Below are 21,023 nucleotides of genomic sequence, written 5' to 3' on the forward strand. Positions count from 1 at the left end.
AGTAAATTTAAAGCAATATGGTGTGTGCAGACGATGATAAAATTTGTGTTTAGTTAGACTAAACTGAAAGTGGTAATGAGAACAGAGTTAGTCACATGCTTGTTCTCACAATAATTGTAAGATTATAGTAAAATGATGAATCATAACGAGCGCAAGTATTTATTTCTAATAAATTTTGTTACTCCTGTAACAAGAGTGTGGGGTATTTTAACTGTTGTAGGTGAGTAGATTGGAAATTATAATATAATAAATAAATATGTTAACAACAATATTATACGCGTTGATATTTTTTCATTCTAGTGTTACTGAATTAATAGTAGGGCTAGAAATTTTCACATTTAATTAAAATAATGTTATTATAATAAGTAAATTGTTGTTAAAGTTTAAACAAACATGGCTAGTATTTATTACTATTATTATTAGTAATGCAAGTTTTGAGAGTGAGATAAAGTTAAATATATATTGAAACTATCAGTGACAGATTTAAGGTTGTTTGCAATAAAATCCTTAGAATTTGGTATAGATATACTTTCTGTTTTGGTTTCAAGTTCTAAGTTTTATTGTAAACTAGAGAAATGAGCTAATTGTTAAACATATCGCTATCTTAATGCTTGAGACGTCTTTTGTAATGGTTAGTTGATTAACATTATTTTAAGTGTTAAGAGTTGGGTATCTTCAATAATTTCAAATGCCATATCCCTGTCAATCGAAGATCATTTGTTTAGCTTAGGTTGTGAGAATACTTTTTATATATTGCTTTGTTGATAGGTGATTAAACTCTTTTGAGATTGGGTGCTGCAGTATAACACTGTAGTACATGCTGTTTGTTCTGGTTATATGATTACTGGTCAAAATTTCTGTCACTTAAGTGTATGGCATAATTTGCTAACACTGGATGAGCTTGTCCATCAATTACTGAACTGACCACTTGTAGGTTTACCAACTTTTTTAGGTATTATTAGTAGAAATTTTAGATATCTGGTGGAAAGTATATTTTTAGGCTCTGTTTTGAGTTTTAGTTAATCATAACATGGTGTTTTTGTGAGTACTTAGAAATATGAAGTCTAAACTAAAATTATATTAGTTAAAGTTATAATATAGAGAAGAGTTGTACATTTGGGTTTTGTGAATTTGAAAACGATTTGCTTGTTAGATAATAGGACAATTGGAGAATGGTTACACTTTGTTATAGTAGTTGTTTAGTTATGATGAAAAAGAATTAATAAAACTCTTCAGTTGGTTTCTAAGGATTTTAAAATTAATAGTAAGCAGTTCATTGTAACTATATAAAAATGGTGAGACCTGATTTGTGTAGTTTATCTTCTTACTAGAAACAGAATATTAAAGCCCTAATATGAGTGCAAAGGTGGGCTGCTACATGTAGAATAATACTTGGTTTAATATATGTCTTGGAATTGATTTCTGTAAAACACAGAAGAATTAGAAGTGATTTAATTGGACATTCAAAATTGTACAATTGTTTCCTTTAGGTGAGCTATGTGTGTAGTGAAGAAATCAAATTGGAAATACAAAATTTAATATTATCAATAATATGCTTAAACTTTGGAAGGCTAGATGAACAAAGATGTTTTGTTGATTCTTTTGTGAAAAGAATAGTTAATTTGATTACAAGGTGGCTATCTAGGTGAAAGCAAAGGTTATTATTAATGAAGTCCAATTTTTTTTTACTGTTGTTACTAATAGTATATCTCAGGGTTCAGTGTTTTGGTCTTTTTATTTCATGTTTATATTAATTATATTTTTAGGGACATAATGAATAAGTTAGTGAAGTTCATGAATACTGTTAAATTCATGAGTATTTCTGGGTGTATTGAGGGGTGTTTGGGTATTTCAGAATGACTTTAATCAATTGATAAGTTGGACACATATGTGGCAAATGAACTTTAGGTATAGTATGTGCAATGACACATTTAACATAAATGGCAATGAACTCACTAGTGCGATTGAAGTAAAAGATCTTAATATAGTGGAGGATAAGCCATACAAACCCTGAAAGCAGTGATCTGTTACTAAAAGTAAAATCAGTTGAATTTAGGGTATATTTATAGATATAAGAATAATCACAAAAGATATAACATGTAATAATCTTCTTCATACAAATGACCAGTTATGCCTATCTTCAAATACTGTGTACATTTATCTCATTTTAAAAGGATATTGACTTATGAACTAGTATGTTGATTCCAGGGATGAAAAAGTTAATTTATAGGGATAGTTAAGATACCTTATTTTCTCTTGATAAAAGAAAGTAAGATGTGATGTTATGGAAGTTTGTAAAATTGTCTTGTGGATTGGTAGGATGGAAGTCTCTGATTTCTATGTTCCAAAGGAAATAGAACAAGAGGACATAAGTTCAAGATTTTGAAAGGACAGGTTAGACTCCAGATAATACAAACTTTTATTTTCCCAACAGGGATATTTGTTTCTGGAATAATTTGTCAGCACGTAAGAGTTTGATAGAGGAATTGACATTTTCCAGCAGAGTGAAGGGTGGATTTAAATTTGTACTTTTCTGTAGGGTGGGTGTGCAAAGACAGCTTTGTTGTCTGTAAGTTATGTTTTTTTTTACAAAAATTTTATTAGTTATAAGCTTATAGAATGTTTTCCCTAGTGATTTGTTACAGATAGTTATATTCAATCTTCCCACGATTTGTTAGATAGGTATATGGATGTTGTGAAGTATTTTCAATCAAATTTGTATATGATGTTTTCATTACTTATTTTGAGTTGTGGGCAATATTAATGGGTCAAATGGTCATTTGTTACCTTGTATTGTTTCTTCGTATGTACATGCTACTTGTATTTGTAGGTGAAACTTGTTTGTTGATGCATAGTGCGTGCATGTGTATTATGCAAAGAAACCATCTCCAGGCTGAATTATATAGATAAACATTGAATTTAAAAGTGAACTTGACACCTACTGTGTTTTTGTATGAAATAATAAAGTTGACTTTTTCAAAGGTGTAGCACAAGTTAGCACCACTAGTGTACATTGTTTGTTTAGTTGTAGTCATCTTATTTAGAAAGAATGTTGATGGTTTGGAGGAAAGTACTGTCAGGATGATCCAAGTGTAGGAAAGTTATTGTGTGGCAATAGGTTGAAATCTCTTTGCACATTTTCCCTGGAAAGGAAAAGGGCACATGGAACATGTATGAGGCTTTTAATTTTTCTAGAGGTTTGAATTTCATAAATTGATATGACATTTTTGGAAAAGTAATGGGTAACTCAGACATGGCTTCAGTTAATAGGGTGGTATAGAATAGTTTGACTTCATTGTGCTAGAAACTACATTAGTGAAACTGTTTCAGGAGGAGCTTAGATGAGTGTTTTAGAGACCAGGATTGGATATAGAAGGTGATTTTTTATGTAACTTGGAATAGGGTGGTATTAAAAAAATTGGATAGCCTAGATGTGCCAAATTTTTTCTTGTTATTTATGGAAATTAAACAAAATGTTTTTGTTTTTTTACTTTTCTTATATTGCATTAGAAACACAGACTTTAATGTTAAATATGTTGTTTCTTTCAGTGTTCTGGGGAGTTGGAGTTGATGTTGCTCTTCATGGACACAAACTTGGAATTTATATAATGTAAATAGTAATGTTTTAGGGGTATTTATGTTGTCATGTGGAACTAATATTAACTACTACGTTTTGTTTGATGTCATTTAAATCTATATATATTTTTTTTGTGAAATGTTATTGAAATTGTATGTTTTGAAGCAATATGTAAATGTATTTATAACCCATAAGCATACATCTTGTCTATCAAGAAACAGTAGTGTTTATTGATTTTGATTTCTACACATTAAGTACATTAGGACTTGGGTGCAATAAATATCTTTTTAGTATTGTGGAAATTGTCTGATATGTAAAAAGTTGAAAGTGGTAAAAATGATTTTAATTACCTATAGTTGTCAGTTTGTGCAGGAAGCATATGTTGAATATATATTCTGGTTAGACTGCTAATAAATGTAATAGTTTATAAAATTTATATCCTAACTAGATAAATCTTCTGATGAAATATGAAAAAAAAGAAAGTTGGCATTACTTCATTGTCATTCTCTCATATGCGATGTTTAAACCATGAAAAGGGAAGGTACTAGAAAAGCAAATTCTGTTAAAGAATTTTGTTTTTCTGTATTATGAAGCTGTAATAAATATTTTATGACATACTCTAACCCTGATATCTTGTTATGGGATACATTTTCTATGTTTTATGTTTTCATAATATGATATTTTCAATATTGTAAGCATAAACCACAACAAACTAATCACATTCTTGGGAGTCTTTCATATGTCTTTTATATATTATTTCATAAACAACAGAATGATGTGAAATTCTTTCCATCTTAAAGTATCAACCATAACAATTCACATTCAAACTGGACACTAATGCTGTAATTTAAGATATCAAATATAATAACACATTAATAAAATATATAAATATATGAAACTATTTTTATTGCTAAAGTATCAAAATATTTAAAAGGATTACCTCTCTTATTTTAGTGTTTTTTTCTTTCTCTAAAATTGAATAGATTTTAATGATTTTGCAGTTTTCTCAATCTGATAAATTATATAGGTAATTATTAATTGGAATTGTGTATTTTATGATGTTAAATAACCATTTATTAGTAGTGTCTGTCATTTTTTTCTTTAGATTATCGGCCATTATACTTACTTTTCTAGAAACAATGTTTGTAGTGTTTCTCTTCTTCGAGGCTTCTTTCAGGTAAAGCTACTTGTATGTAATTGGTTGGGTGTAAAGAAAAAGAATAGAGTACAATTTCAAATATTTGTGTAATTTTTATAATTCTTTTTCTACAATTCTTTGTAATTAACATTTAAAAATTTCTTAATTTTTCTTTAAGACAATTTTTTAGAAACAAATCTTTCTATTTGCTTCTTGCTTCATGAATACCTAGCCTAAACATCTGTTTACATGTATTTTTTATTTTATCTTTCCTTTCCAAACTTTTTTGGTATCATACAATGTTTGTTTTTAAATTCCTTAAGGCATATATAACATGATACAAAAATGAACATTATTTTGGTGTTGATAAATGAACTTAACCTGTCTTACATGACCCAAATAGCTAGAAAAACCTTATTGATTCCACCAATATACCTGATCTAAATAATATGCAAGCAAAGGAAAAAAATCTATCAGTTTAACTTATTAGAAAGACCGACTAATTCAACTTTCCAACAATTGGGGGTTTTCAATCTGAATCACATGCAAGACACTTGTTAAAGTTTGTTTAATCTAAACAGTATTGTTATAGGATTCTGTAGAAGCTAGTCAATGATTGCCAATAACATTTAGTTTCTATAACATGAATAATTTTCTTAAGCACCATAATGACTGAATAGTGTTAAAACTAAGTCTTCTAATCAACAATTTCTATATGTATTCTAAAATATAATGAGCATTAATTAAGGTCAACCATGTTAATTAATTTTGTGTGGTCAATTATAAATCCAAAAATTGTTTTCTTCATCTAGAATCTCAGGCATGAGTTAGCACAGACATATTAGATAAAAAAAAAAGTTTTTAATTCATTATAAAAAATAATAATCAGAATTACAGATTTTAATTGAGGCCAAATTCAATGATCAAGGTTTTACTAACTTACTAAGACTGTTTAGGTCCTAAAGAAGAAAAACATATGGAATTGAACAACAGTTTATCTTGGGTTTAAGGAATTCAGCAAGTTTGGTAAATTATAGAATAGCTAGTCATACTTTAACAAATAGAGTTGTAGAACACAAAAGTAGCTAGTCATTCCCAACATGATTAATGATGATGTTGAACAGCTTATAAAAATTATTTATCACAATAACCACTCATTCCCAACATGATTAACATATTATCATGAAGAACTTTTAAAAACTTGAGCAAATATAACAACTAGTCATTCCTCCCTGACAATGATATAAATTTTAAAATGTTTGTAATACATTCTCATAAAAGTGACAAATAGCTATTCTTAACACAAGTAAAATTTGAACATGCTGAAACAGTTAGTGATTGTTACCGTGTTTAATCAGATTTGTAGAACTGAACAGCAGTTAGTGATTTTGGACATGTGTGATAAGAAATACCCTCAGAACTCAGTTGTAGCAAGCCATTCTTGACCATATTGAGAAATCAAACTCTTAGAACTGGAAGAACTAGTCATTTTTGACATGAAGAATGAAATGGGGTTAGAGATTTGAAAAAATAACCGGCATTTGTAGCTTACTTAGCGTATTAGGAAACATGAGCTATACGAAACAAAAGGTTTTCATTTTACACTAAATGTTTTGATGAAACTGTTTATAGCTATAATGCTAGAGTATGTTATTGTGAATTAAGTGAAATGATAAATTTGGATTAAACAGAGCAAAGCACAGAGGGATTGTAGGGTATTAGTATGAGCCAATTCCAGATTGCTAAACATTTAATGAAAGTGTTTAAGTTTAATAACACAGAAAACATCTGGTAAGTTTTGTTACTGAATGAAATAAAGCATGGGATGTGTGTGCACGTGCATGCGAGCACACACACAAATATACATTGTAGTATTTCATTTCTAAATACCACCATAATCAATAACTATCTAAAAACATTTTCTTATGTTTTGTTTGGTTTTCAGAGATGAGAACAAGGACAAGTGTTTTCGCTGCTGGAAACAACTTCAGTGGCTAGATCAGTGGAGGAAATCTTTACTCTATTTAGGAATGTCAGTTCTTTGTTTTATCAGGCCATCTACTGTATGGCTAGCCATAGTTGCAGGTATAGTTGCATAGTTTATCAAAACTTTATCTATACAAAGATAAGGCCATATATACTCATCTTAGTGGTAACTTTTGTTCTGTTTCAGTTTCTTAAATTGTCAGACTAGGTTTGTATATTTGAAGAAATTAGAAAATAAATTTAATGTGAATTAATATGTTTATACATATATATGTTCATTTTTACTCTTTTTACACTGGCTGTATGTTTCTTTGTAATGGAGCAAGTGATGGGGTATGATAACTCTTAACTATGGTTCTTAGCTAATAATCCATATGATATAAAGTGATTCATATGTCACATACTACCATAAGTTTTGAGAGCCTTGTTGTTTCAGTTGTACAATGTTACAAGATCACTTCCATGGGTTATTACAAATTAATGACACCTCAACCAATTATTGAAACAAGATAAAGATATAGTGAACTGCAAACCTGATTTAAAATCATAGTAGGCTTAAAAATACCATGGTGATACTAAATTGGACCAGCAATCTAAGTAGCCTCAAATACTTTTTTACTATGAAAGAACAGATTGATGTAAACATAACTCATTTTGTAACTTTCTCCATAAAAGATCTAGCTGGAATAATTGGATCTGGTGTATTTTGAAAGTTCTTGTATGTTTATTGATATGAAAACTTCTACTTGATTGGAGCAACTGTATTTTATATAGCATAATAATTCTGTCCAATGCAGCTAGTAGTTTATGATAAATCTAACCATAACTCTTTTGGTGAATCAATTTCAAAGTGATATAGGGGAGGATTGTTTAGTGGAGCATAAGCTGTTATTGTTGGGGTACACCTGTAAATAAGTTTTTGTATTTCTAGCAATGCTTTAAAACATATGACTTAATTAAAGTTTTATAAATGCGAGGTTTTATGTAACAGAGCAAGCAGTAATAAGCCATGCCTTTTAATTAGGTCCAGGTGCTTTTGTTGGAAACATTGTGTCTATACATCTGTCTACTTCAAAGTGTGATAGATTTTAGACTATTATATCTGTCTATAATCAGTTTTGTAAGTTTGTTACTGTTAGAATATCATGTTTATCATTTTAGAGGTTTGTATTTCAATAGGTTAACCCTAGATGCACAGGTGGAGCTCAAAGTACACATGTTACATACATCATTTTAGAGAGTGCCATTCATTATTGTATTATCTATTTAATGTCACTTATCAGCTATTCATTTTAAATAAGTGTTTGAAAAATCTAATTTGAAAAACAACAGCACATACAATGTTCTAACGATACCTTTCAATATTGATAACAATATTTAGACTTAAACAACAATAATTCACTAACTGTCTTATGACTCTCTCTTTTATTGAAGCTCCTGGCAGGGTACTTGTTCACAGAATAGGTCATGAGAGTACAACCTCATGTGATCATAAATTTACATACTCTTCTGCTGCTTTAGTAGTATCTGTACATTACCATGAGGGGATCTAGTGTCAGTTTCATCATACACATGTTAACTCAGTAATATAACTGCTTAGGTAGAAAGTGAGTCAGTGTTTTAATACAACTAAAAATTCCTATATAAACTAAATGACAGAAGGAAATAATAAGTGAACAGTAAATGCAATTGTAATCATGAAAAGAAAAAAATGGTTTGCTATTTCAAACATTCACACATATGTCTTGTAATGTTTCTATATTTGAAGGAAGGTATGCCTTAGACTGTACAGCACACATGTATTGATGACAATGGTATGTCATATGGTTTAACGATTTCTTCTAAACTCTTATCTTATGTTTCATATCATAGCATAAGGAAAGAAGAATCTTCATATGGTGGCTATCCATAATCACCGTTACTAATTTAAATTTCTTAATTGTATTAATTTTCAGAATTTCAATGAAAAACAATTGTTGTGGTAACTTAAGTCTTAACATTTTTTATGAGGCACAACTTTTATTATTAACTTCAGATTCGTAGGTAAACGAATACATGGATTCTTTTTCATTTATGCATATACTTATTTTTTATAATTTAAACTTATAATTAAAGTTTAATTATGTTTCTTACCACTAGGTGTAATGCTAATAACCCTTGCTATCCTTTATCTTCTGATGACTTGCAGAGAAAAGCTTGAACCTAGAAAACCTGTGCTGTTTGAAAGGGAAGCATCTTATGATAGGTAACTTTGCTATCTGAAGTGATATGTCATACATGATGACAACATTCTACTTTAAGTTGCATTCTTGGCATTGTTAAGAAATCTGAAAATTATAGTTGCAATATTTTTGTTGTATTTCTGTACCTGATAGTTTTTTGTGATATATATATATATATATCATTTTATGTGCCATGGTTAAATGCAAATACCTCTAAGTTCATTGTTTTTATAATAAATACTTTTTCTTGGATAAAGGCATATTAAAGTGCTTGTAAATAAATTTATCTTTTTTGGTAGTTACTATTGTATGTTTATCCTTTGATGTGTATGAGTATACAAGTAAAACTTCTATTGGAGTTTTGAATGGAATTTGTGTTTTAAAAAATTTGCACTGTAAGTTGCAGTTTGTCAACTTTGTATATGTAGTTGACAGTTCATTGATATTGCAAAAATTAACAACCTGAAAGTTACCTCTTTTACCTTATTATTTTGAGAATTTCATCTGAAAGTTCCACCTGATGATGATGTACCACTTCACATTGTTCTACTACTGTAATCTAAATACACTGGCCACATTTATCAAATTACAAACGTGACAAATTGTCATTTCTTTTCTGATTCAGATCTTAGTTCTTCCCATTTCTTCAATGTAAGTCTAAACCTGAAATGTTTTGAGATTTGAGAAATTATATGAAGTTTTCTTGGCTTTAAATTAGTAAGTTTTGTACTCTTTCAGGTTTAATGATCTTCAAGATGAAATTGATGACAGCCTTCCTGAACCAGGAAATATAAATGTGGGTGATCAAGAGAAAATACTAGAATTTTAAAATGTGTGATAAATCTTAAGCTTTATTTGCAAAGTTTGTATTTTTTTAATTGAAAACTGGATAACTTTTGATTCCAGTAATTTGCATGTTGTTTTATTAACTAATAGGTTTTATTGCCTCAGGTTAGCCAAAGTGACAATCAACTTATATTAGAACCTATTACCTGGTGCAAATGTATGTGGACACACATTATCAAGTAATATCCTGATAAATAATTCAAGGAAGATTGTTGGTACATACAAAAGATAATTTAGAAAATAGATAGATAGTGTATTTTGGAAGAAGAATGTACTTGCAGCATCTTCAAATCTTCTCTGAGATGACTGAGAAGACAAAGAGTTTAATCCATCGAACAAACAAAAAAGTAGTTTTAATTTTGAAGTGTTCAAGTAATGTAAAATGCAAGTGAAACTAGGATATAATGAAAGTTTTGGGAATGGTAGTTTTCAACTTGCATTACAATGGAGTAATAATTGAACTTTCATAACTAAATGTTATTTGATATACAAATACTTTTATTTGTTGTTAACATGTGCATATTTTGTCTTGAATATAGTAGTATTGAAACTAATGTTATTTTAGATAAAGCATATGAAAAGTTTGAAAGTAAAACAGGTAAAAAAAAAACTGTAAATAAGGATAACCTTGGTCAGTTATATGGATGGATTACCTCTCTTACTACCTAGCTTTGGCCAATTCTGTAGATATATTATCTCACTTACTACTTGGGGATTTTGTTTGTTCTAGTTCCTTAAGCTGCACCTTTAGGTATTAAGAGAGTTCATGAAATACATTAGATGTATTTTGTTACTAACAGAATTATGTAGTGAAACTGCATTCATTGAAAAACTATGTACTTAAAGGAAGCTATAATATTATAAGCATCTTCTTATTTATGAGAAGACATTACAGTTTTCCATGGCTTTTGCTCATCTCTTCATATTTTTTTTAAAGTAAAAATCCATAAATTTTGCAAAATACGAGTTGATACAAAGGTTGCAATATAGGTAGAGTATTAGGGTCTTATGGTGATTATATTTTTTATACAAAAGTTCAGTATAGAATATATAATTTCAATATAAAGATGCATCTTGTATCTGGAAGATTCCAGTTTAAATCTCATTGTTCTTTACTCATGTCATTGATAAATTAAAATATTCTTATGCTACTCTTATTTTCCATAGTTGTTTTTATAGACCTTTTCAGCTACTTGCAACATTTTACTTTGATTTTACTGTAATATGTTACTACAGCTTCTTTTCTTTATTTGTAGTAAGTTTTAAGGTCGTGTGTAATTAATTTAAATTGTTGTTTATATATACACTTACTATTATTCTATAATTATTCTACATTTAATTATATTTTCAAGGTCCAGAGAGTTATTAGATTTTCAGGTCTTGTGACAACCATTATAAAAGGTTTTTGACCTGTCTTTCTTACTGATTGAAAGTATACAAATAATAGTAAGTGTATATATAAACAATTATTCTACATTTAATACTTGACTTAATATAGCAAATAATAATATTTTGAAGATCCAGAGAGTTATTAGATTTTCAGGTTTGTGACAACCATTATATAGTAAGGTTTTAGAAAATATAATTATTTGCTATATTAAGTCAAGTATTAAATGTAGAATAATTATACACTGCATTATAAGGAAAAAAAATGTGTAAATAAATTTGACAGTTTTGAAATATGAACAATCCTGTGTTCTACATATGAAAAGTTTACTGTCTAGAAATGTGTAAGTTTTAATGAAGGAAAAAAAGCTTTTTTTTTTTCTGTAAGTCTTTGACCATCATGTGTTCAGAAGTCTAATGTTGTGGAAAAGTTTCTTTAGTTTAGTTTAACAGCTACTTGGTTTTGCTCATCTAACAAAGCTGGTATAATTAGTTGTTCAAAACAAAAGTGTAATATGTTATAAAACTTATTCAATCATACTAATATATACGGTTTTGCAATGTTATTAACTTCTTTAGTTCAATTTATTATGTAGATGTGTCATCTGCATTACCGTAAACTCATTAACTCCAGTATTTGTAATTGGTTGAGCTGAAACTTTATTGTTAAAACATTTGATTATAGGTTCATTGACCATGTTGTTTTTAATTGGTCCAACATGTACAACTATCTACATCACTGTAGATGATAGATCAGTTCACTGACTACATTACTTTTAATTTATCATGTGAAATTGTTGTCAGTGAAACTGAAAATTTGATTTCTAACCTCATTGTTTCATCAAAACTTAGATTTTTCAAGTCAATTATACTCATCACACCTGTAGTTTTTAGTTTGGTTCAGATTTTAAATTGATATGGTAGAAGTAAAATGCTTGCACTTTCAACAAAGTGCACAGTGATAAATATTCAGATATGTTATCATTCATTATTGTTGTTATGATGTTTAAAACTTTTTTAATAATTAAGAAATGAAATTTTGCAAAAAATAAACCTGGGTATAGAGTTAATAGTTAAGTTTGTTTTTTAACCCTAACAATTTTTATTGTTTTGTGTCATATAGAGACTAATAATTTAGGATTTTGTGATTGAAGAAAAAATTATTTATATGCAAAGGAATTATAAGTATCGAGAATTATTCAAGATACTTTGAAACAAAATGGTACTTTGTTATCAATTGTTTATTACTAATACTTTTAGTTCGATCTAGAAGACAGTTTCTTTTTGTATTTTATGCAAGGTTTTTGCTTGATTATTTTGTTGGTAATTTTAACAATTCTATTTTTTTGACAAGTACATTGCTTCAGTATTCAGTTTTTGTGATATTTAGTAGGTGAAGTACTTGGAGTAAATATGAAACTTTTTTTTTTTTGTACATGCTCTCAGGGCTGTACTGATCTTGGATGGCACTCTATGCAAGTTACATATTATGTGCTCCTTTACAAAAAAAAATCTATCTTTGCTTTTAAAAGATATTAATTTATAGTCTGTGAGAGTGCATTGTTCACACTACTCTTGTTACAGCCTTGCCCTCTGTATTACAGTGGCAAGCCCCTCCATAGTTTACCTCAGCCCCCCCCCAATGAAAATACCATCAATATGAAGTATAGATGGTAAATTATAATAATGTAAATAAATAATATATTATAATTATAATAAATGTACCAAGGTACAGTTCAGAAAGTTGTGCTATTTTGAACTGGGTTTTCAATGCAGTTTTCATTGGAAACTCATACTCTGATTAATAATTCATTATTACAAATTAGAAATAATCTGCTTATGAAAATATGTGTATATGTAAAAGAGGAAGATCACCTAAGTTTCACCCAAGATAATACATAATAATAAAGAACATTAAGATTAGCTTAGATTGAACATTTAATATACCATTAAGAGTAAAGCTTCAAATCAAAAGAAATACAACATAGACATAGTTTACATAGCAGAAACGAATTATCCCATATGAAGTTAATACACTCTGAGGAAAAGTAAGGTCACTATCAGGCTAACTATCTTTCATCATGTTGTGTTTATAGTCAATATTACTTCAAAACAATGTGCCTGTTCTGTTGTAACTTAAAATCAACGTGGTTATCTAATCTTTGTCAAAGCTCAAGATAGAATAACGTTACACAGGGAGCGGCAATACAGCGCATGAGTTTCAGTGCATTCAGTACGTTGCTATGGGACACATGACACATATTTCCGTCTTAATGAAGACGTTGAGTTCTACAGATCTATGTCTCTTTGATGTTAATTGTTAAGCAACAACGACAATTGTGTTTTCCATATTTTATGAATATATGCAGGTAACAATATTGGGGGGAGGGGCTGAAAGGGGGGGCTTGGCTCATTTTTTGGCCCCCAAGCCCCCCTTGGTGCTGCCACTGCAGACTGTAAGGGGTGTTACACTTGAAGTATTATTGAACTACTACTGTTAATTTTACATTGTTTACAAATTGTGATCCAGTTGATATAAACTGTAATAACACTTCATTTCTAGTGATAATTTTTATTTGTGAGAATGTTTAATCTTTTATCAACATTGGAAACACTAGTGCCATTCTTGACCATTACAAGAGAGATTAAACTTTGTCTTGTTATAAAAATTTATTTTTAGACTTTCCATTTACACAGTCAGGATGATATAGGTGTGAATGTAGTTCATGGCTTGTCGTGTCTTATATTTTGCTACTTAGTCAGCTAAATGTAGCTCTCACATTAGAAGTATATTTATATAGAGATTATATAATCTAGAAATTTTTAAAAAAATTTTAATTTAAAAAGGTAAAAACAAATGAACTGTTTGTTTATAGTGATTTTAAGGACATTAAAAAGAATAGAGAAATTGAGCCAGATGATAAGACATCACAATTAGATAGATGACGATAAACTTTCATTCTTTTTTTTATGAAATTTAATATACCCAACTGTGTAAGCTTTACTTAAGAAAGGATTTCAGAGTGTAAAATTAAATTATTTTTTTGTTTTTGTTTTTCTGTCACGCGGTTTACAATAATAGGCTTTTAAACAACTTTAATGTTATTATTTGAAATAAAACTGTTTATTATTCTTGAACTGTTGTGTTAAAAATTCTGTCAAATTTAACTTTTTTTTTTTTTTGTACAGTTGTGACAGGAAATTTAACTGTTAACGTTAGTGCTTTGAAATAAGAATAAAACTTCTAAACAGAATACCTTTAGACTTTCTAAAATAAACCAATATTCAAATAAGTAAGATATTTATATGGTTAGTTTAGAAGATAAACTTTTATTCTTTATATGTAAAATTTTCAAGCTTTACTTGTGAAAAGTCGTGAAAGTTTACAATATTAACTGTACAGAGCTGTTAAATAATGTTTTAATACAGTGTTATGTAATTGTTTATTGTATATAAAAGCTTAATCTCTAAACCATTTACAAGTTTTGAAATAATTAATTCCACCATCATTTCTTTAATATGCAACATGAAAATTATTATGAAATTGGTAAGAAAGTAAAGGTATGTACTACAGTATGTACTACACATGAGTACAGTAGTGTTTATAGTGCAAACTGTGAAATATCATAATCCACCCAAACTGAAAATGATATACCAGTTAAGTCTATAAAAAAACAAACAAAAAAAACATACTGTGCCTAGTAGTATTAGAGCTTTTTTAGATAGTTCTCCCTGAACTGATAATTAACTCTGGCTTTAAATATAGGAATGAATGTTACCTTTAGAACAGCAAAATACACATCAGTACAAAGTGTTAACAGTGAACTTTAGCTGCTAGAAATTCCCTGCTGGCAAAATTGATGCCAACCTGAGTGGAACATGACCTCTCCTCTGGAGATTCCTCTTCCAACAAGACAACGATTCCAAGCATTCAGCAAATGTGGTTAAACTATAACCTGGTAGAAAGGAGGTTGATGGAACACTCGAAACTAGGCTTGGTTTACAAAAAATCCCTATATGAACATACTTAAGAACGTATGGACTTGTGTAAAAATCGAGAATATCAAAAGGCAACCAAACGACTTCAATAAATTTTAAGGAGTAATAGGAAACGTATACAAGCTTGTTTGTTTTGAATTTTGTGCAAGGCTATACAAGGCCCATCTGTGCTAACCATCCCTAATTTAGCAGTGTAAGATTAGAGGGAAGACAGCTAGTCATCACCACCCACCACCAAATCTTGGGCTACTTTTTTACCAATGAAGAATACGGTTGACCATCATATTATAATGCTCTCACGGCTGAAAGGGCGAGCATGTTTGATGTGACGGAGATTCTAACTTACAACCCTCAGAATACGAGTCGAGCGCCCAAACCACCTGGTCATGCAGACCCGAATTTGGAAGCATATTCCACAATCGTACATTGATAAACTGTACGGCATTATGGAATCATCAAATAAGCTGTGTAAAGGAAAGGGTACAACCACAAATGAACTAGTTCATCGTACAACGTATTTGCTTTATTTTGCATTTTCGATGATAATGTTTAGTCCAATGAATAAAGTCCCCTTTTAGTTGTCCCACATTCTGTATGTGACTCTTATCTGCATGCCCATTATGTGTTTTTATATTTATTTCTTTAGTGGATTTCTTTGAATTTTCATTTACACTAAATTCTGCACTTTTAAATTTAAAATAAGCTTTGATTTTTTTAAGCAAAATAAATTTGCTACATTGCTTAGTTAACGCTACTTAATAAATACGTTTTGTTAAGGGTAACGACAACATCCTTAAAATGTTTTGAAAGCACAGAAACTATTGCAGGTAGAAACTAATTGTTTTAACGCAAAGCTGTACAATGATCTTATATGCACCAATCTACAGTGTGGAATCAAGCACACGCGATTTTAGCATCATAAGTTAGTAATTTTGCTGTCGAACCACCGGGGGATATTTTAAGTATAACAAAATCTTTATTGTTATTAATATACGAACAAAATGCGATTAACAACTCGAAAATTTCTGTTTACTGCAAGTTTATCAGAATGTGGAATGGAAGTATAAATTTAAAGATATGTACTTCTTATTTTTCTTTCTCCAGGGGCATTGCGGTATATCTGCGGACTCACACCGCTAGTAATTGGGTTTCGATACCCGTGGTGGGCAGAGCACAGATAACGCTTGTGTAGCTTTGTGCTTAACTACTTAAGAACATGGAACTTTCCATTCAGAATATAAACCTAAGTATTCACGCAACTGCACTCTAACGACGAATTAAAACAATTTATTTATAATAGTATCTCAACATACAAGTCATTCAGTTCGTTTATAACAACTGATATATTAGCCGCACGTTATACTAGATTGTAACATCAATAACTCAGAAAAAAATATCTCGAAATATAGATTCAGTTGGAGATTAAAACCAACAATAAGTGATAAAATGTGTAAATAAATAATTTTAACTCTGAAGAAAAAAAAACAATCAGTTTTTAGTTTAAAATCTTTCTAAAGAATGTGACAAAGGTAATAACTAGTTGGCAAGCGTTACATAACATAGTATAATAGGCTCATGAACCAATTTTACTTACAAGCAAAGCCTTCTCTGCAAATGAAACGTTTAATTCAAGAACGGCAGAAGATGGACCCTGTCTAATAAATAGACTCGCATAGAGGTACAATAACCATGTCACAAAATCAAGTGTCCGCTATGCAGACGTACGATGGTTATTTAACAAGAAAACTTATACAAACTTACGAAAAATGTTCGAGTAAAATAGAAATATAAAGTAACGAGCATGTGTTGTGATGTGTGTGCCTTTACGAAAAGGTAAGCAGAACAAGAGATGTTAAACATCTAATCCGGTGAAGAGTGAACTTTATGTATAGTTAGTATTTAATTTCAATCATTTACCCTTCTGCGAGAAAAAACTTCGCTAAGTTTTAAGACATGAAGCATAACATAATGTTTATTCACACTTCTTAGACTTTTAAAATTTTTCAGGTTTAATAATAATACCATAACTTGGAGTTAGTACTATTTCCGTATTTACTAGTAATAACATGATTGGATTTTTGGCAGTTACAGGTCTCCAGCCTAAATGGCGTGTTAGGAAAGGGCCTTCTAGAGTGAGCTACGGTACAAAAAAGTAATTCTTAAATGCATATTTTCACACTTGTAGTTTAAAGATACCTAATGAACTAACTAAGGAAATTGCGAGGAAACAGCTGCAGTCCGATGTGACGTTTTATATTAACTTCTGACGCCGATATATTTAACTATAATATATATTTTAATTAAAAAAAACAAAAAACGTTTAGTTTTCTTAGAAACAATTGCTGTGTTGAGTATATTGCTACTTCTATCAAATGAACGTTGCACAAAACTACCCATAAAACTAAACATAATTGAAAACTATATTCTTAATGTTTGCTAACTGCAGGTGCTTTCTATACCTTACAATGCTGTGTTTAGGTGGTATGTCGTAATTATTTTCTTGTTTGCCAGACGTACGTGACAAAAATCTACTTCGAACGAAACATTATTTTTAATTAGATATGTTCGTCTTTGCGTTTGACTGCAGATGTTGCAATTAAAATATTTTCACTTTTGATATGTTTCTAAATTTTCCTTCAGTTTTTATTTAATTTTACGTTATATATTCGCCTACAGGAATCCCACGTGATCAGGAACAGGACAGGACGACGAGTTTATAAACTCTTTGGTTGGGGATAAAACATTCAGAAAAGGCATGGTTCGAATGGGATTGGCCTCTCAACATTTCTTTGGTATTACGTCAGTTTGTGCCAGTAACGAATCTGGTGGTATCTTTCAGACACTTCTTCATTCCAATGCTCCTCAGTTTTGGCAAACACGTGGGATCCTAGGATGATTCTTCCTAGACACTTATCTGAAACATTAACGGAATAACAGTAAGCTACAACAATGAAACAAAATGAATATATGTATCAATATAAAGTTGATGACGTGGTTGATACTCGCCATCCATAATCTATTTTGACTTTATTTCATGATAGAAGACCAGGTAAACAGGGCTGAAAAGAAATAATTTAACGTTTCGTTACTTTTAGCACGTAACCTTGTATGTATATGTGTGTGTGTGTGTGTGTGTGTGTGTGTGTAAAACAGATAAATTTATTTATTAAGGAGTACAGTAATGCTTAATAGTATAGACTGACAAGATTTCCAAATAATTTACTCGCTGTAAAACCACCCTTTTGAATGATCACTTTTTCGCTTGGGAAGTCAAAAGGGTGGTTTTGCAGCGAGTAAATTGTTATACAATTCAAAATTTTCTAAAGTAGCAACTTCGTCTACTATCCACCTAATTATCTGATCACGTCAGCGGGGCTAGCACCTAGAGAGCTTGGACTATGTTACAAGATTTCTCAATAATACTTGACTTCTTAGTGGGTGGATGTTTTTGATATTCCGGCAAATATATACCGAATTTTTACACATGGTAAACATACGGACTTATGTAAATATATTTTAAAGCCAATTGAACCCAACAGATGACGCTACATATAGATTGTTTTAAAAATATATATATGTAAAAACGGCTCGTTTTGGTTGAGAAAATATTTTACGTAGAGGAGCGAACAACGTTTCGACCTTCTTTGGTCATCGTCAGGTTCACAAAAACGGGGACTCGAACCCGCTACCGTCGGATTACGAGTCGAGTGCCTTAACCGCTTGGTTATGCTGGGCCTTTACATATAGATGGATGTACACACGACAGTTCCTAAAGATAAAGTATATACTTTATGCAGGTATAACATAAAGAGTAAACAAACGAGAGTGTTAAAAATACGACTTTTCAAAGAAAGTAGGGATCCTGCCAACAGAAGTAATGAAATCAAGAATTAAAACCACAAATTTATAAATATTATTCCTTACTTTGACAGTTTTATACACTTCCCTGTAGACCAAAGTAAGAATTACATTTTATAAATTTGTTATTGTAGTTTTCTCGTAACAGTGCAGTGATAGCTATCAGGGTTATGGCTAGAATGAAAGTTTATAGATGTTGTTTTCAGTACACGGATATATAAAACTGACCAAATAAATAGAAAAAATAAAAGTTTTAACAGAGAATAAGGATCGTTCGTTAATCGTTATTCTTATAGCGATTATACGAATAACCAACAATTTCCGTTAATATTAAATTTTTGTCCTATTTATTTTCAGTTACTCTGCTCTACTCTGGTGAGTCAAGTGTATGTCTGAGGTCTTAGAACGTTAAAAATCGGATTTCGATACCCGTAGTTAACACATCACATACACTGCTAGCAAAAATCTTAAGGCCAATGAACATAAAATCAAAATATGCATTTTGCGTTGTTAGACTCAACTACTTATTTAAGTAGAGCTTCGAAAGATCAAAATAAGAAAAGGGAAAATGGAAATAAAAAACTCTTTTAGCATTTAATAGGGAAAATGTGAACACTATGAAATTAGCCTAAATACTAGCTGGTCAAAAGTTTAAGACTATACTGAAACGAAGCGTTAATCGGTAAACACGTAACGAAACTTAGTTGTTTGTGTTCAAGCATTAACGTTGTAACATCTCTTGTGTTACATTGAGTTAAAACATGGCAAAGGCTAAAAAGTTGACAGAGTTTGAACGTGGCAGAATTGTCGAGCTGCAAAAACAAGGTTTCTTTCAACGTGCCATCGCTGGTGAGATTGGGGGTAGTAAAACTGCTGTTGCAAATTTCTTAAAGGACCCTGAGGAATACGGAACGAGAATTTCAAGTGGTCTGTCCAAGAAAATTTCGCCGGCGTTGAGCAGGAGGATTCGACGGGTCGTCCCCGCAAGACACCAGTCGATCGTCAAATCAGATTAAGGCCCTTACGGTCGCAGAATGCAGCTCAAGAACAATAAAACGCACCTGCGAGAGAAAGGCTTTAAAAACCGTAAACGTTTTCAAAGACCACACCACGAAACAACTCGGTTAAACTTTGCTGAGAAGCACCAAACATCGGACATAGAAAAGTGGAAGAGGGTTTTGTTCTCTGATGACAAAAAATGTAACCTGGATGATCCAGATGGCTTCCAATGTTACTGGCACGATAAGGATATCCCACCGGAGACATTTTCTACACGACACAGTGGAGGAGATTCCATCATGATCTGGGGTGCTTTCTCCTTCCATGGAACAATGGAGCTTTAGGTTATACAGGGCTGTTTAACAACAGCTGGCTACATTGGCATGTTGGAGAGAGCATCCTTATTGACTGAAGGCTCTCGCTTGTGTGGAAATGAGTGGATCTTTCAGCAGGACAACGCTGCAATCCACAATGCCCGCAGGACAAAGGACTTTTTCATGGCGAATAACGTGATTCTTTTGGACCATCCAGCGTGTTCGCCCGAACTGAACAACACTGAAAATGTTTGGGGGTGGATGGCAACGGAAGTCTATAGAAATGGACGTCAATTCCAAACAGTGCATGATCTTCGTGAAGCCATCTTCACCACTTGGGATAACATTCCAGCCAGCCTTCTGCAAATGCTCATATAGACCATGCCAAAGCAAACGTTTGCAGTTATTCGCAATGTCGGCTGTGCAACTCACTACTGAGACCTCTTGTTGGGCATTTCCTACCCTGTTTAGGATTTCTTTTTGGTATGGTCTTTAACTTTTGACCAGCTGGTATTTAAGATAATTTCATAGTGTTCACATTTTCCTATTAAATGTGTAAGTTTTTTGTTTTTTTTCCTTTTCTTATTTACATCTTTCGAAGCTCTACTCAAATAAGTGGTTGAGTCTAACAACGCAAAATGCATATTTTGTCTTTATGTTCATTGGCCTTAAGATTTTGGCCAGCAGTGTATAGCCCA

At 30.9% G+C, this 21,023-nt stretch overlaps 2 protein-coding genes across 4 annotated transcripts in view; one reads left to right on the forward strand and one right to left on the reverse strand.

Annotated features, from left to right (window-relative positions):
• On the forward strand, positions 1–17,968 carry LOC143246644 (transmembrane protein 72-like). 3 transcript variants are annotated; one of them, XM_076493700.1, is made up of 7 exons: positions 1–220; positions 3,550–3,610; positions 4,683–4,754; positions 6,661–6,800; positions 8,841–8,946; positions 9,662–9,719; positions 17,831–17,968. In XM_076493700.1, the coding sequence occupies exons 1-7, from the start codon at positions 133–135 to the stop codon at positions 17,891–17,893; spliced, it is 588 nt and encodes a 195-aa protein (XP_076349815.1). In that variant the 5' UTR covers positions 1–132; the 3' UTR covers positions 17,894–17,968. The 3 variants fall into 3 exon arrangements, with proteins under 3 accessions (XP_076349815.1, XP_076349816.1, XP_076349817.1); XM_076493701.1 differs by lacking the exon at positions 17,831–17,968 and adding an exon at positions 14,922–15,663; XM_076493702.1 differs by lacking the exon at positions 4,683–4,754.
• Positions 17,932–21,023, reverse strand: part of LOC143246646 (synaptotagmin-15-like) — a 17,186-nt gene continuing 14,094 nt past the window's right edge. Inside the window, exon 5 of the mRNA XM_076493703.1 lies at positions 17,932–18,068. Coding sequence (XP_076349818.1) covers positions 17,950–18,068 — 119 coding nt within the window. The 3' untranslated portion in view covers positions 17,932–17,949. The remainder of the gene's footprint in view (positions 18,069–21,023) is intronic.

The sequence above is a fragment of the Tachypleus tridentatus genome, chromosome 3 (genome assembly GCF_004210375.1).
Source record: "Tachypleus tridentatus isolate NWPU-2018 chromosome 3, ASM421037v1, whole genome shotgun sequence".
Lineage (NCBI taxonomy): Eukaryota > Metazoa > Arthropoda > Merostomata > Xiphosura > Limulidae > Tachypleus > Tachypleus tridentatus.